This window comes from Lampetra fluviatilis, chromosome 71, assembly GCF_964198595.1.
Source record: "Lampetra fluviatilis chromosome 71, kcLamFluv1.1, whole genome shotgun sequence".
Classification (NCBI taxonomy): Eukaryota; Metazoa; Chordata; class Hyperoartia; order Petromyzontiformes; family Petromyzontidae; genus Lampetra; species Lampetra fluviatilis.
The window spans coordinates 4,491,562-4,509,774 of NC_136345.1; the positions used below are offsets into that span (position 1 = coordinate 4,491,562).

Consider the following 18,213-nt stretch of genomic DNA (forward strand, 5'->3'; position numbering starts at 1 on the left):
TACAATGAACAGGTGAGTGTCACTGGTTACAGTGAACAGGTGAGTGAGTGTGAGTTGTCCTCACCACGAGAAGGAGGATTCCCCTCCACTCAACTGGTCTCTTCCACAGAATCATGTCGTGATCCTCTCGTCCTCCTGTGTCAGCAGCTCAGGTTCATCACCGATGCTTCTTCATTCGCTCACAAAGTCTCCCCCGTGTCTCTCCAATGGGATCTCGGCGATTAGCACGGTTGCCGATGTACGCGCGATAGAAGTTGGACATACGTACACCACACTATACACTACTATACACTACACTGTACACTACACTATACACTACACTATACACTACACTATACACTACACTATACACTACACTACTATACACTACACTATACACTACACTATACACTACTATTCACTACACTGCTATACACTACACTGCTATACACTATACACGACTATACACTGCACTACTATACACTACACCAATATACATTACTATACACTACTATACACTACACTATACACTGCACTACTATACACTACACCAATATACACTACTATACACGACAATACACTACACTATACACTACTATACACGACAATACACTACACTATACACTACTATACACTACACCACTATACACTACCACTATACTCGATTGAGAACTAATGTTTGTAGAACCGCTCTTCGTTGCTGTGTTCAGTCTGTAATCCCCCCCCCGGCACCTCCGATTAGCCACGGCTGGCTACGTACGGCGCCAAAGAAGTTCTACATACGTACACACACATACGTGGCGTAGCTTTGTCAAGGTTAAACACGGTCTATAGTTTGATCGCCTCTTTAAAACAAAAGCGAGAGAAAGAGAGGGAGACTGCCAGCTACGACTCTGTTGTTTCGACATGTACAGCAATGCACCTGAGCTGACTTCCTTGAGTAGTTGCAGGTCAAGGTGCGTGTGGGAGAGAGGGGGGGTGTTTAGAGTGCCACTGCAAAAATGTATTGTCTCGAGACAAAAAGATAACACGCGAAATGGTGCAAACGCCACGTTGGTTAGGGAGATTTTGACTACCTCGCCTGGTCTACAGGAGGTCGTGGGTTCTGTGAGATGTTGACTACCTCGACTGCTCTACAGGAGGTCGTGGGTTCTTTGAGATGTTGACTATCTCGCCTGGTCTACAGGAGGTCGTGAGTTCTGTGAGATGTTGACTACCTCGCCTGGTATACAGGAGGTCCTGGGTCCTGTATATTTGGAGTCTGCGTCTCTCTCCGTGATAAGATGTTGACTACCTCGCCTGGTATACACGAGGTCGTGGGTCCTGCTGTATATTTGGAGTCTGTGTCTCTCTCTCCCCGTGGTGAGATGTTGACTACCTCGCCTGGTCTACAGGGGGTCGTGGGTTCTGTGAGATGTTGACTACTTCGCCTGGTATGCAGGAGGTCGTGGGTCCTGCTGTATATTTAGAGTCTGCGTCTCTCTCCCCATGGTGAGATGTTGACTACCTCGTCTGGTCTGCAGGAGGTCGTGGGTCCTGCTGTATATTTGGAGTCTGCGTCTCTCTCTCCGTGGTGGTCACTGCGTCGATTATTTTGTCTCCGGTTCATCCGGTTTCCCCTCTACATTTAGAATCAACTTCAGCACGCGTTTAATCCCCAGCTTACGAACACTGATAACACAGACCTCGACTTACGAACACCTACATTCTTTGAAACCCCACGTACGAACTCCTTCACTTACGAACACACACAACTTAGTAATCCTCCACTTACGAACGCCCCCACTTACGAACACCGACACAAACATGCGGCTTCCATGAACTATTTTAATAAATATTTTTCGGACATTCACTTAAAAATGCAAACAGGACCGTGGAACTACTTTGTTCGGCGGATGGATCCTCGGCGAGATGTCATGAGTCAGCCTAGCGCTGGGCGTGTCTGTGTGTGTGTGCGGACTCCAGTTTAACAGCAGAGGTCTCACTCCGAATCAGTCGAGCGGCAATATCTTTTCATCGGTTGCGTAACGCTGTGTGGAAGCTACCTGGTCTGTCGCTCCACACGAAGCTTCAGGTCTTCTCGGCCACGGTCATTCCCTCCCTTCTCTACGCTTGTGAAACGTGGACCCCCCTAATGGAGCATCTTCGCCGGTTGGAAACATTTAGGCTGGCTTGCCTACGATCCATCCTGGGTTTAACCAGGCTGGATTGTGTGAGGAGCTCGCAAATCCTCGAAAGATCTGGACAAAGTCCCATCGGTGAGCTCCTCCGGCAGACAAGGCTGCGTTGGCTGGGTCATCTAGCCCGCATGCCCAATCACCGCATGCCTAAACAGCTTTTGTTCGGCCGCAGGACGTGGAGCTGAGTGGACTTGCCGATGACTGGTACCAGCGGTGTCAAGATCGGCCTCTGGAGGAGGCTCGTGAAGGACGCGACTGGGCAGTTGGAGGCAGTCGCCCTCCAACAACAACGGAGGGCGGAGGAGCGACGCTCACAACGAGCAGAGCTCCGGGTGGCTAAAGCACAGCAAGTTGGCACAGTAGGGGGCACAGGTGGTGCATCAGCCAACATGTCAGTCGACCCGTGGTACCTGTTGGGTCTGCCCCGTGACCTGCCAGCGGGCGCTCGACACTTCACGTGGCCTCAACGTGCACATAGCCTGGCACAAGCGTCGTGGCGACATCACCGCTACTTAGTGGCGAATGGCGGTTGTTGTTGTTGTCTGTGGGGAGTGTTGGATTTAGTGGTTAGCGCTACGCTGCGCTACGAACCCGGCGACACGAATTCGATTCCCGCTCACGGCCAACACCACTCAGTGACGATTCTCTGAACCGATCCTGGGCCTCCCCTAGGTCGACTCAGCCTCAACTGAGTACCTGGTGTAGCGCTGTAGTGTAGTCAACATCGCTAGCACTGGGGGAGAGACAAAGGCGGCCAGCCAGGTATGGTGGTTGTGCTGGCCACTCGGGCTGAACGATTCATCGATTTCAAATCGAAATTTGAAACAATGCGATTGGCAAATCGCTAAAAAAAGACTGAGATTTTTTGCGATTTGAAAAGTCCCATTACTCGTTGGAATTGTATTTTTTTATTATTATAACTTAACTCAACAATTGTTCAATGTTTCATTGTTCTATTTCAATTAACACATTTTAATAAATACACGTTGGAAGCAATTCATGTCCTTTAAGTTCTCATCCTTGTGTTGAGGGTTTCCCAGGACGCACTCGGGAGACGGAGGTAAGGGGACATGACGTCATCGAGCCGCCCAGCGCGCGTGACGTCGCATTCCATGACGTCATTGCACTGGACGGCACACACGACGTCACGTCCCCATGTTACTCCTCTCCACTTGCATTAGAATATGTTGAGCACCACATCATGAGGGACCTCCTTTGCCACTAGCGAAATATGAGAAGAGGTTTTTTTCCCCCTTTTATCTGCCAACAAAACAGCCGCGTTGAGTTGTTAAAACACCAAACTGAAACCTTTTACGAGGAATCGTGTCTGCATTGACCACAATGCTTGTGGGTCAGAATGCAAGCGTGTGTTGCGCCCGAAACGTCGTGATTTATTTTATACCTACGTATAGTTTAGTAGTGTAGTGTATAGTGTAGTAGTGTAGTGTATAGTGTAGTGAAGTGTATAGCGTAGTGTATAGTAGTGTTGTGTATATTGTAGTGTATAGTGTAGTCGTGTAGTATAGTGTAGTAGTATAATGTAGTGTATAGTATAATAGTGTAGTGTATAGTGTAGTGTGTTGCGCCCGAAACGTGATTTATTTTATACCTACGTATAGTTTAGTAGTGTGGTGTATAGTGTAATAGTGAAGTGTATAGTGTAGTAGTGTAGTGTATAGTGTAGTGTATAGTGTAGTAGTGTAGTGTATAGTAGTGTAGTGTATAGTGTAGTGTAAAGTGTAGTGTAGTAGTGAAGTGTATAGTGTAGTGTATAGTGTAATAGTGTAGTGTGTTGCGCCCGAAACGTGATTTATTTTATACCTACGTATAGTTTAGTAGTGTAGTGTATAGTGTAACAGTGAAGTGTATAGTGTAGTAGTGTAGTGTATAGTAGTGTAGTGTAAAGTGTAGTGTATAGTGTAGTAGTGTAGTGTATAGTGTAGTGTGTTGCGCCAGAAACGTCGTGATTTATTTTATCTTCTACCTACATGACTTTCCTGAAAGAACCAACGAGTATGGATCCCTGCAGTCACGAAAGCTTCCAATCAATATCATCACAACTTCATGCTGGCAAAGGGGGTCTCGTGACGTCGCTGCGAATGGATGTTAACGACGAAGAGGAGGTTGAGGAGGTGGTGGCCATGACGATGTTAGCGTCCCGGCCTCAGCGGGCGGTAAACGTAGACAGCCAAGGCCACCATTGTCACCAGCAGGGAGATGAGGACCCCCAGGGTGATGCCTGGGGGGGCAGAGGTGCGGTCAGCATGGTTCAATGTAGGTACGACACCATACACTACACTATATACTACACTACTACACTATATACTACACTATACACTACACTATACACGACACTATACTACTACAGTATACACTATACTACTACACTGTACACTACACTACTACAGACTACACTGCACACTACACTATATACTACTATAGACTACACTATATATACTACTATAGACTACACTATGTACTACTATACACTACACTACCATACACTACACTACCATACACTACACCACACACTACACTACTATACACTTCACTACTACACTATACACTACACTACTACTCTACTACACACTACACTATACACTACACTACTACTCTACTACACACTACACTACACTACTACTCTACTACACTATACACTACACTACTATACACTACTACACACTACTACACTACACACTACACTACTACACACTACACTATACACTACACTACTACACTACACACTACACTACTACACACTATACTACACTACTACACACTACACTATACTACACACTACACTACTATACACTACACTATACACTACACTACTACACTACACTATACACTACACTACTATACTACACACTATACACTACACTACTATACTACACACTACACTACACTACTACACACTACACACTACACTACTACACACTACACTATACTACACACTATACTACACACTACACTACTATACACTACACTATACACTACACTATACACTACACTACTACACACTACACTATACTACACACTACACTATACACTACACTACTATACTACACACTACACTATACACTACACTACACGATACACTACAACACTACACTATACACTACACTATACACTACACTACACACTACACTATACACTACACTATACACTACACACTACGCTATACACTACACACTACTATACTACACACTACACTACTAGGTAAGTGGACTCACCCAGATTCTGCTGGCCCAGGTCCCCCATGGCCTGTGGAGGTGACGGGTTGGGGTTCAACTCCCGGCCACGCGGCTGCTTCTCGACAGACGTAAAAGGTGGAAATTAAAAAATAAAATTGTTTGCAAAGGCACGGGTCGAATGAACTATATCTAATTATACTCTTAATTCTTTCGGTAAAGTCACGTAGGTAAAAAATGAAATTAAAAAAAATAAAACAATAAAAATCACACGTCGGCCATTACAGACATCATTGAATGAATACAAATAAAACAATATTTTATTGTTTTATTTTTATTAATTTTAATTTCATTTTTTACCCACACGGTGACTTTACCGAAAGAACTTAGAGTATGAATCCTTGCAGTCACGAAAGCTTCAAATCTAGAATATATCTAATTACAAATACTTAGATATAGTTCCGGTTATTTGTGCCTAACACTGTAAACGCTGGGTAGGCCTACGTAGACTTTAACACAAGAATTGTGAGCTCCCCTCAAACGACGCTTTAACATTGAATTCGCTCATCCCGTTCCTTAAGCACGATCACGATCGATCGATTTACACCAAATGTGATCGATACACACGCAGAGAAACGTTCATTTACGTTAATTTAAACAAATCTTGGCATATTATTGGGTCTTTCGGTAAAGTCGCGTAGATAGGTTCAAAGAAAACAATTTAAAAATAACAAAAACCGACGACGTTTTGATCGATTACGTTGCGATCGAAACGTCATTTTTTTTATTTTATTTGAACCTATTTAAGTGATTTTACCGAAAGACTCAAGAATATGAATTCATGCAGTCACTAAATCTTTAAGTCTAGATTGAAATCGTTACATTTTAAGCCTCTTTTCCGCAACATTGTAAACGTTCACGAACCCTTGCATCGTGATGCACAATCACGTCAGGCTGTCAATGATTACTTACGCGATCACAAACCCCCTCCTCTGTTATTTATAATTATAAACTTAGACTCTTTAAACGGTTTAACGCCGCTCATAAGATCCTAACGCAAATCGCCGGTTGCTATGACGGCGCCTTCACCGCGCCGAATTATTAAACAAATACACAAATGGCACGTCCCTCACCTGTCAAAGACGCCTTCCGTGTGAGTCGTCGCCTTACTTGCTACGCTAAAAGTCGTTATTTTTGTTAATTTAGACGATTACAGCGACGTTTGTGGGGTGGGGGAGGGTTATTTCTAGGCTAGCCGCAGGCTGTCACCTTCGTTGCTAAGGGCCGTGAAAGTTAAAAAAAATGTCAACCCGGAACCTTTTTTCTTTCAATATAAAAAAATCAATAACTTAATTTAAATTGACAATTATTGGCAATAATTATATTCAAATATAACACGTACATGAATTGCACGCTGTTATTATTCAATTATTATTATTGAATAATTAAACCCTCACCACACCCGAATCTACCCGTTTTCATAAATTGTTTCCCACGGACGAAATGAAAGCGACGCACACACCGTGTGAATCGAATCGACGCCGCACACAACTCTACCGCGCGTCGATTCCCATTGATTTAACACGGCGAGCAATCGATTCCTCCACAAATCGAACCACATAAACACCGCCCCCACCCCATCACCCACTGAGGCCTGAATCGCCTGCCATCGATTCATCAAAAGCGACGACTCCGCGGCAATCGATTCCAAATCGAAGATGGCGGCGTTCAACAAGGGGTAACGTTTCCGATAATTCAGTCGAGAAAATTTTCGTCGATAATTTAATCGATCGATCGTTTCGCCGTTTCGATCACTTCGATCGGGGAATGTCTCCCGAGGGATCGGTCTCGATTTGTGCGTGGTTTTTTTGGTTAAAAACCACCCCATTCTTCTCGCTGCGATGTTTGTGTTGAACGTGGTCGAGTTTGTGCGTGTTGAGGTTTGGGGAGCGGTGGCGCAGTGGTTAGCGCGCTACGCTGCGGCTGCTGCTACGCGCGAGAGGGAGAGGGGAGAGAGAAAGAGGGAAGGGAGAGAGAGACAGCGGGGAGATGGAGAGAGAGGGGTGAGAACGAGAGAGGGGAGAGAGGTGGGTGAGAGAGGAGAGAGAGGTGGAGAGATGGAGAGAGAGGGACATGGAGAGAGAGGGGTGAGAGCGAGGGAGATGGAGAGGTGGGTGAGAGAGAGATGGGAGAGAGAGGTGGGTGAGAGAGAGATGGAGAGAGGTGGGTGAGAGAGAGACGGAGAGAGGTGGGTGAGAGAGAGACGGAGAGAGGTGGGTGAGAGAGAGACGGAGAGAGGTGGGTGAGAGAGAGACGGAGAGAGGTGGGTGAGAGAGAGACGGAGAGAGGTGGGTGAGAGATGGAGCGAGGTGGGTGAGAGAGAGACGGAGAGAGGTGGGTGAGAGAGAGATGGAGAGAGGTGGGTGAGAGAGAGATGGAGAGAGGGTGAGAGAGAGATGGAGAGAGGTGGGTGAGAGAGAGACGGAGAGAGGTGGGTGAGAGAGAGACGGAGAGAGGTGGGTGAGAGAGAGACGGAGAGAGGTGGGTGAGAGAGAGACGGAGAGAGGTGGGTGAGAGAGAGACGGAGAGAGGTGGGTGAGAGAGAGACGGAGAGAGGTGGGTGAGAGAGAGACGGAGAGAGGTGGGTGAGAGAGAGACGGAGAGAGGTGGGTGAGAGAGAGAGACGGAGAGAGGTGGGTGAGAGAGAGAGAGACGGAGAGAGGTGGGTGAGAGAGAGACGGAGAGAGGTGGGTGAGAGAGAGACGGAGAGAGGTGGGTGAGAGAGAGATGGAGAGAGGTGGGTGAGAGAGAGATGGAGAGAGGTGGGTGAGAGAGAGACGGAGAGAGGTGGGTGAGAGAGAGACGGAGAGAGGTGGGTGAGAGAGAGATGGAGAGAGGTGGGTGAGAGAGAGACGGAGAGAGGTGGGTGAGAGAGAGATGGAGAGAGGTGGGTGAGAGAGAGATGGAGAGAAGGGTGAGAGAGGGGTGAGAGCGAGGGGGATGGAGAGGTGGGAGAGAGATGTGGGTGAGAGAGATGGAGAGAGGTGGGTGAGAGAGATGGAGAGAGGCTTCGCTCATGGACGCTGTCGGCCCGTCTAGGTACGGCCTTATCCTCTCCAACAAGAAGAAGGCAGCAGCAGCAGCGCTACCACCACGTGGCACGCTCCCCAGGCCGTCCGTGTTCGACGATGACTCTGACGAGGTGAGCTGATGGAGTGTAGAGTGTCGTGTATAGTGTATAGTAGTGTGTAGTTTATAGTAGTTTATAGTAGTGTGTGGTGTATAGTGTAGTTTATAGTAGTGTTTGGTGTATGGTGTAGTTTATAGTAGTGTGTAGTGTAGTCTATAGTAGTGTATAGCGGTGTAGTGTAGTGTATAGTGTAGTCTAGTGGTGTGTAGCGCAGTGTGTGTGTGATGGTGGTGTGTGATGGTGGAGTGTGTGTGATTGAGGTGAGTGTGTTGGTAGTGTGTGTGTTGGTCGTGTGAGTGTGTGTGATTGAGGTGAGTGTGTTGGTAGTGTGTGTGTTGGTCGTGTGTGAGTGTGTGTGATTGAGGTGAGTGTGTTGGTAGTGTGTGTGTTGGTCGTGTGTGAGTGTGTGTGATTGAGGTGAGTGTGTTGGTAGTGTGTGTGTTGGTCGTGTGTGTGTGTGCGTGATGGTGAGTGTGTGTGTGCCTGATGGTGTGTGTGATGGTGAGTGAGTGTGTTGGTAGTGTGTGTGGTCGTGTGTGTGTGTTGGTCATGTGTGTGTGTGTATGTGATGGTGAGTGTGTGTGTGATGGTGAGTGTGTGTGTGTTGGTCGTGTGTGTGTGTGTGATGGTGAGTGTGTGTGTGTTGGTCATGTGTGTGTGTGTGATGGTGAGTGAGTGTGTTGGTAGTGTGTGTGTGTGTGTGATGGTGTGTGTGTGTGTGTGTTGGTCGTGTGTGTGTGTGTGATGGTGAGTGGGTGTGTGATGGTGTGTGTGTGATGGTGAGTGTGTGTGTGTGTTGGTCGTGTGTGTGATGGTGAGTGTGTGTGTGTGATGGTGTGTGTGTGATGGTGAGTGTGTGTGTGTGTTGGTCGTGTGTGTGTGTGTGATGGTGAGTGTGTGTGTGTGATGGTGAGTGTGTGTGTGTGATGGTGAGTGTGTGTGTGTGTGTTGGTCGTGTGTGTGTGTGATGGTGAGTGTGTGTGTGTGATGGTGTGTGTGTGATGGTGAGTGTGTGTGTGTGTTGGTCGTGTGTGTGTGTGTGATGGTGAGTGTGTGTGTGTGATGGTGAGTGTGTGTGTGTGTGTTGGTCGTGTGTGTGTGTGTTGGTCGTGTGTGTGTGTGTGATGGTGAGCGTGTGTGTGTGTTGGTCGTGTGTGTGTGTGTGATGGTGAGTGGGTGTGTGATGGTGAGTGGGTGTGTGATGGTGAGTGTGTGTGTGATGGTGAGTGTGTGTGTGATGGTGAGTGTGTGTGTGTGTTGGTCGTGTGTGTGTGTGTGATGGTGAGTGTGTGTGTGTGATGGTGAGTGTGTGTGTGATGGTGAGTGTGTGTGTGTGATGGTGAGTGTGTGTGTGTGTTGGTCGTGTGTGTGTGTGTGATGGTGAGTGTGTGTGTGTGATGGTGTGTGTGTGATGGTGAGTGTGTGTGTGTGTTGGTCGTGTGTGTGTGTGTGATGGTGTGTGTGTGTGTGTTGGTCGTGTGTGTGTGTGTGTTGGTCGTGTGTGTGTGTGTGATGGTGAGTGGGTGTGTGATGGTGAGTGTGTGTGTGATGGTGAGTGTGTGTGTGATGGTGAGTGTGTGTGTGTGTTGGTCGTGTGTGTGTGTGTGATGGTGAGTGTGTGTGTGTGATGGTGAGTGTGTGTGTGTGTGATGGTGAGTGTGTGTGTGTGTGATGGTGAGTGTGTGTGTGTGTTGGTCGTGTGTGTGTGTGTGATGGTGAGTGTGTGTGTGATGGTGAGTGTGTGTGTGTTGGTCATGTGTGTGTGTGTGTGATGGTGTGTGTGTGTGTGATGGTGAGTGTGTGTGTGTGTTGGTCATGTGTGTGTGTGTGATGGTGAGTGTGTGTGTGATGGTGAGTGTGTGTGTGTGTGTGTTGGTCATGTGTGTGTGTGTGTGATGGTGAGTGTGTGTGTGATGGTGAGTGTGTGTGTGTTGGTCGTGTGTGTGTGTGTGATGGTGAGTGTGTGTGTGTTGGTCATGTGTGTGTGTGTGATGGTGAGTGGGTGTGTGATGGTGTGTGTGTGATGGTGAGTGTGTGTGTGTGTTGGTCGTGTGTGTGTGTGTGATGGTGAGTGGGTGTGTGATGGTGTGTGTGTGTGTGTTGGTCGTGTGTGTGTGTGTGTGATGGTGAGTGGGTGTGTGATGGTGTGTGTGTGTGTGTGATGGTGAGTGTGTGTGTGTGTTGGTCGTGTGTGTGTGTGTGATGGTGAGTGTGTGTGTGATGGTGAGTGTGTGTGTGTGTTGGTCGTGTGTGTGTGTGTGATGGTGAGTGTGTGTGTGTGTGATGGTGAGTGTGTGTGTGATGGTGAGTGTGTGTGTGTGTGATGGTGAGTGTGTGTGTGATGGTGAGTGTGTGTGTGTGATGGTGAGTGTGTGTGTGTGTGATGGTGAGTGTGTGTGTGTGTGATGGTGAGTGTGTGTGTGTGTGATGGTGAGTGTGTGTGTGATGGTGAGTGTGTGTGTGTTGGTCGTGTGTGTGTGTGTGATGGTGAGTGTGTGTGTGTGTGATGGTGAGTGTGTGTGTGTGATGGTGAGTGTGTGTGTGTGATGGTGAGTGTGTGTGTGATGGTGAGTGTGTGTGTGTGTGATGGTGAGTGTGTGTGTGTGTGATGGTGTGTGTGTGTGTGTGTTGGTCGTGTGTGTGTGTGTGTGTGTGATGGTGAGTGTGTGTGTGTGTGATGGTGAGTGTGTGTGTGTGATGGTGAGTGTGTGTGTGTGTGATGGTGAGTGTGTGTGTGTGATGGTGAGTGTGTGTGTGTGTGTTGGTCGTGTGTGTGTGTGTGAGTGATGGTGAGTGTGTGTGTGTGATGGTGAGTGTGTGTGTGTGATGGTGAGTGTGTGTGTGATGGTGAGTGTGTGTGTGTGTTGGTCGTGTGTGTGTGTGTGATGGTGAGTGTGTGTGTGTGATGGTGAGTGTGTGTTTGTTCGTGTGTCAGGACACGGTGGGGAATGAGTTACAGAGGGAGGCGGATAAAAAGAAGAACATGAAACAGGTGACACCACTCACCACTCACACTCACCACTCACACTCACCACTCACACTCACCACTCACACTCACCACTCGCACTCACCACTCGCACTCACCACTCGCACTCACCACTCGCACTCACCACTCACACTCACCACTCACACTCACCACTCACACTCACCACTCGCCACTCACACTCACCACTCACACTCACCACTCGCACTCACCACTCGCACTCACCACTCGCACTCACCACCAACACTCACCACCCACACTCACCACTCACACTCACCACTCACACTCGCACTCACCACTCACACTCACCACTCACACTCACCACTCACACTCACCACTCACACTCACCACTCACACTCACACTCACCACTCACACTCACCACTCACACTCACCACTCACACTCACCACTCACACTCACCACTCACACTCGCCACTCACACTCACCACTCGCACTCACCACTCACCACTCACACTCACCACTCACACTCACCACTCACACTCACCACTCACACTCACCACTCACCACTCACACTCACCACTCACACTCGCCACTCCCACTCACCACTCACACTCGCCACTCACACTCACCACTCACACTCACCACTCACACTCGCCACTCGCCACTCGCCACTCGCCACTCACACTCGCCACTCACACTCGCCACTCACACTCACCACTCACACTCACCACTCACACTCACCACTCACACTCACCACTCACACTCACCACTCACACTCACCACTCACCACTCGCACTCACCACTCACACTCACCACTCACACTCACCACTCACACTCACCACTCACACTCACCACTCACCACTCACACTCGCCACTCACACTCGCCACTCACACTCACCACTCACACTCACCACTCACACTCACCACTCACACTCACCACTCACACTCACCACTCACACTCACCACTCACACTCACCACTCGCCACTCGCACTCGCCACTCACACTCGCCACTCACACTCGCCACTCACACTCGCCACTCACACTCGCCACTCACACTCGCCACTCACACTCGCCACTCACACTCGCCACTCACACTCGCCACTCACACTCGCCACTCACACTCGCCACTCACACTCGCCACTCACACTCGCCACTCACACTCGCCACTCACACTCGCCACTCACACTCGCCACTCACACTCGCCACTCACACTCGCCACTCACACTCGCCACTCACACTCGCCACTCACACTCACCACTCACACTCACCACTCACACTCACCACTCACACTCTCCACTCACACTCACCACTCACACTCACCACTCACACTCGCCACCAACACTCGCCACTCACACTCGCCACTCACACTCGCCACTCACACTCGCCACTCACACTCACCACTCACACTCACCACTCACACTCACCACCCACACTCACCACCCACACTCACCACTCACACTCACCACTCACCACTCACACTCACCACTCACACTCACCACTCACACTCACCACTCACCACTCACACTCACCACTCACACTCACCACTCACACTCACCACTCACACTCACCACTCACACTCACCACTCACACTCACCACTCACACTCACCACTCACACTCACCACTCACACTCACACTCACCACTCACACTCACCACTCACACTCGCCACTCACACTCGCCACTCACACTCGCCACTCACACTCGCCACTCACACTCGCCACTCACACTCGCCACTCACACTCGCCACTCACACTCGCCACTCACACTCGCCACTCACACTCGCCACTCACACTCGCCACTCACACTCGCCACTCACACTCACCACTCACACTCACCACTCACACTCACCACTCACACTCTCCACTCACACTCACCACTCACACTCACCACTCACACTCGCCACCAACACTCGCCACCAACACTCGCCACTCACACTCGCCACTCACACTCGCCACTCACACTCACCACTCACACTCACCACTCACACTCACCACCCACACTCACCACCCACACTCACCACTCACACTCACCACTCACCACTCACACTCACCACTCACACTCACCACTCACACTCACCACTCACACTCACCACTCACACTCACCACTCACACTCACCACTCACACTCACCACTCACACTCACCACTCACACTCACCACTCACACTCACCACTCACACTCACCACTCACACTCACCACTCACACTCGCCACTCACACTCGCCACTCACACTCACCACTCACCAGTCACACTCACCAGTCACACTCACCACTCACACTCGCCACCAACACTCGCCACCAACACTCGCCACCAACACTCGCCACTCGCACTCACCACTCGCACTCACCACTCACACTCACCACTTGCACTCACCACTCATACTCGCCACCAACACTCACCACTCGCACTCACCACTCGCACTCACCACTCGCACTCACCACTCGCACTCACCACTCACCAGTCACACTCACCAGTCACACTCACCAGTCACGCTCACCAGTCACGCTCACCACTCACACTCACCACCAACACTCACCACTCGCACTCACCACTTGCACTCACCACTCACACTCGCACTCACCACTCACACTCACCACCAACACTCACCACTCGCACTCACCACTCACACTCACCAGTCACACTCACCACTCACCACCAACACTCACCACCGACACTCACCACCACCACTCACCACCAACACTCACCACCACCACTCACCACCAACACTCACCACCAACACTCACCACCAACACTCACCACCGACACTCACCACCGACACTCACCACCGACACTCACCACCGACACTCACCACCGACACTCACCACCAACACTCACCACTCACACTCACCACCAACACTCGCCACCAACACTCGCCACCGACACTCGCCACCGACACTCGCCACCGACACTCACCACCGACACTCACCACCAACACTCACCACCGACACTCACCACCGACACTCACCACCAACACTCACCACCGACACTCGCCACCGACACTCACCACCAACACTCACCACCGACACTCACCACCGACACTCACCACCGACACTCACCACCAACACTCACCACTCACACTCACCACCGACACTCACCACCGACACTCACCACCGACACTCACCACCGACACTCACCACCAACACTCACCACCGACACTCACCACCGACACTCGCCACCGACACTCGCCACCGACACTCGCCACCGACACTCACCGACACTCGCCACCGACACTCGCCACCAACACTCACCAACACTCACCACCGACACTCACCACCGACACTCACCACCGACACTCACCACCGACACTCACCACCGACACTCACCACCAACACTCACCAACACTCACCACCGACACTCACCACCGACACTCACCACCGACACTCACCACCGACACTCGCCACCGACACTCGCCACCAACACTCACCACTCACACTCACCAACACTCACCACCAACACTCACCACCAACACTCACCAACACTCACCACCAACACTCACCACCAACACTCACCACCCACACTCGCCACCAACACTCGCCACCCACACTCGCCACCAACACTCGCCACCAACACTCACCACTCACACTCACCACCAACACTCACCAACACTCACCACCAACACTCACCACCGACACTCACCACCGACACTCACCACCGACACTCACCACCAACACTCACCACCGACACTCACCACCGACACTCACCACCGACACTCGCCACTCACACTCACCACCAACACTCACCACCAACACTCACCACCGACACTCACCACCGACACTCACCACCGACACTCACCACCGACACTCACCACCCACACTCACCACCAACACTCACCACCCACACTCGCCACCAAGACTCGCCACCAACGCTCGCCACCAACGCTCGCCACCAACGCTCGCCACCAACGCTCGCCACCAACACTCGCCACCAACACTCGCCACCAACACTCGCCACCAAGACTCGCCACCAACGCTCGCCACCAACGCTCGCCACCAACGCTCGCCACCAACACTCGCCACCAACACTCACCACCCACACTCGCCACCAAGACTCGCCACCAACGCTCGCCACCAACGCTCGCCACCAACACTCGCCACCAACACTCGCCACCAACACTCGCCACCAACACTCGCCACCAACACTCGCCACCAACACTCGCCACCAACACTCGCCACCAACACTCGCCACCAACACTCGCCACCAACACTCGCCACCAACACTCGCCACCAACACTCGCCACCAACACTCGCCACCAACACTCGCCACCAACACTCGCCACCAACACTCGCCACCAACACTCGCCACCAACACTCGCCACCAACACTCGCCACCAACACTCGCCACCAACACTCGCCACCAACACTCGCCACCAACACTCGCCACCAACACTCGCCACCAACACTCGCCACCAACACTCGCCACCAACACTCGCCACCAACACCGCTAGCACTGGGGGAGAGACAAAGGCGGCCGGGCGTGGTTCTGGCCACACCACACCCCCTCGTGTGCCGTGCCGGCCTTCATAGACGCTGCTGCTCGCTAACGCACTTGCCCCTACAGTCGCAGGCTACACGGGGGATCTTTGCCTTTATCCCTTTGTACATTCTTGCGTGCGTGCGTGCGCTCACAGACGACGTTGCAGATGCAGCGCGTGCTGGAGCAAGACGCGTCGGTGTACGAGTACGACGAGGTCTACGACGACATGAAGCGCACGAGGGACGAGGAGACGCGCGGCCGGGGCGGGGCGCTAGCCGGGGGTGCCGGGGCACCGCGAGAGGTGAGGGGGCTCCGGAGGAGAGGCTGCCGCTCCTGTGTCCGGAGCCAGACCGGTACCGCCTGGACCTCTGGTGTAATGGATCTGGTTTGTGTTTATGGAGGAGAGGCTGCCGCTCCTGTGTCCGGAGCCAGACCGGTACCGCCTGGATCTCTGGTGTAATGGATCTGGTTTGTGTTTGTGGAGGAGAGGCTGCCGCTCCTGTGTCCGGAGCCAGACCGGTACCGCCTGGACCTCTGGTGTAATGGATCTGGTTTGTGTTTGTGGAGGAGAGGCTGCCGCTCCTGTGTCCGGAGCCAGACCGGTACCGCCTGGACCTCTGGTGTAATGGATCTGGTTTGTGTTTGTGGAGGAGAGGCTGCAGCTCCTGTGTCTGGAGCTAGACTGGTACCGCCTGGCAGAGGTCGCAATCGGGTACCCGATACCCGTACCCTACCCGATACCCGGCTACCCGTACCCGGCCGGGTACAGGTACCCGTTTGCGACCCTGGTGCGGCCGGGTACGGGTAGGCCGTGAGTCACCGGGGAGTAACCGTTTGTCACTCATTTCCCAACGTCTTGTCTCTTCTTCTTGGTTCTTTCGGTAAAGTCACGTAGAAGGGAAGTAATAAAATAATACAAACAAAACATAATAAAATAAAATGATTCTCACGACGTTTCGGCTACAACGCAAGCAGCGTTCCTAGAATCAACCCACCCGCGCCTGCAACATGGCTTCATCCCAGAGGTCGCAATCAGGTACCCGATACCCGTACCCTACCCGATACCCGGCCGGGTACGGGTAGGGTACGGCCGGGTACGGGTACCCGTTTGCGATCCTGGTGTGGCCGGGTACGGGTAAGGAATCAAAACCCGTTTGCGAGCTCTGCCGCCTGGACCTCTGGTGTAATGGATCTGGTGTCTTTGTGGAGGAGAGGCTGCCGCTCCTCTGTTGGGAGCCAGACGGGTACCGCCTGGATCTCTGGTGTAATGGATCTGGTGTAATGGATCTGGTGTCTTTGTGGAGGAGAGGCTGCCGCTTCTGTGTTGGGAGCCAGACGGGTACCGCCTGGATCTCTGGTGTAATGGATCTGGTGTAATGGATCTGGTGTCTTTGTGGAGGACAGGCTGCCGCTTCTGTGTCGGGAGCCAGACGGGTACCGCCTGGATCTCTGGTGTAATGGATCTGGTGTCTTTGTGGAGGAGAGGCTGCCGCTCCTCTGTTGGGAGCCAGACGGGTACCGCCTGGATCTCTGGTGTAATGGATCTGGTGTAATGGATCTGGTGTCTTTGTGGAGGAGAGGCTGCCGCTCCTCTGTTGGGAGCCAGACGGGTACCGCCTGGATCTCTGGTGTAATGGATCTGGTGTAATGGATCTGGTGTCTTTGTGGAGGAGAGGCTGCCGCTCCTCTGTTGGGAGCCAGACGGGTACCGCCTGGATCTCTGGTGTAATGGATCTGGTGTAATGGATCTGGTGTCTTTGTGGAGGAGAGGCTGCCGCTCCTCTGTTGGGAGCCAGACGGGTACCGCCTGGATCTCTGGTGTAATGGATCTGGTGTAATGGATCTGGTGTCTTTGTGGAGGAGAGGCTGCCGCTTCTGTGTCGGGAGCCAGACCGGTACCGCCTGGATCTCTGGTGTAATGGATCTAGTTTGTTTGTGGAGGAGAGGCTGCCGCTCCTGTGTCGGGAGCCAGACCGGTACCGCTTGGATCTCTGGTGTAATGGGTCTGGTGTCTTTGTGGAGCTGCTACAGCTCCTCTGGCGGTATCTGGGATTGGTACCGCCTGGACCAGTACCGCTTGGGTCGCTGTGGAATACAGGAGGGTGCGATGGGCTGGATATTGTGCGTTCTCCGTGTCTCTGCGTGCGTGTAATGATGTCACTCTCTCCGTGTCTCTATTTGTGTGTCTCCGTCTCTCTGTGTGTGTCTCTGTGTGTGTGTCTCTCTCTGTGTGTCTCTCTCTGTGTGTCTCTCTCTGTGTG

General features: G+C 51.6%; 1 protein-coding gene and 1 long non-coding RNA gene across 4 annotated transcripts in view; one reads left to right on the forward strand and one right to left on the reverse strand.

The window, feature by feature from the left end:
• Positions 1–4,257: 4,257 nt before the first annotated feature.
• LOC144953040 (uncharacterized) lies at positions 4,258–6,617 on the reverse strand. Its single transcript, XR_013640745.1, has 3 exons — positions 6,484–6,617; positions 5,393–5,468; positions 4,258–4,398 (listed from the first exon to the last, which is right to left on the reverse strand). It is a non-coding gene; the product is annotated as an uncharacterized LOC144953040 (long non-coding RNA).
• The window catches only part of NSRP1 (nuclear speckle splicing regulatory protein 1), a 16,739-nt gene continuing 2,832 nt past the window's right edge, over positions 4,307–18,213 (forward strand). The window contains exons 1-4 of one of the 3 annotated variants that reach the window (XM_078883546.1): positions 4,307–4,437; positions 8,450–8,552; positions 11,476–11,532; positions 16,107–16,253. In XM_078883546.1, coding sequence (XP_078739672.1) covers positions 4,307–4,437; positions 8,450–8,552; positions 11,476–11,532; positions 16,107–16,253 — 438 coding nt within the window. Of the gene's footprint in view, positions 4,438–6,739; positions 7,089–8,449; positions 8,553–11,475; positions 11,533–16,106; positions 16,254–18,213 lie in introns of those variants that run through there. The other 2 variants (XM_078883548.1, XM_078883547.1) reach the window with 2 other exon arrangements.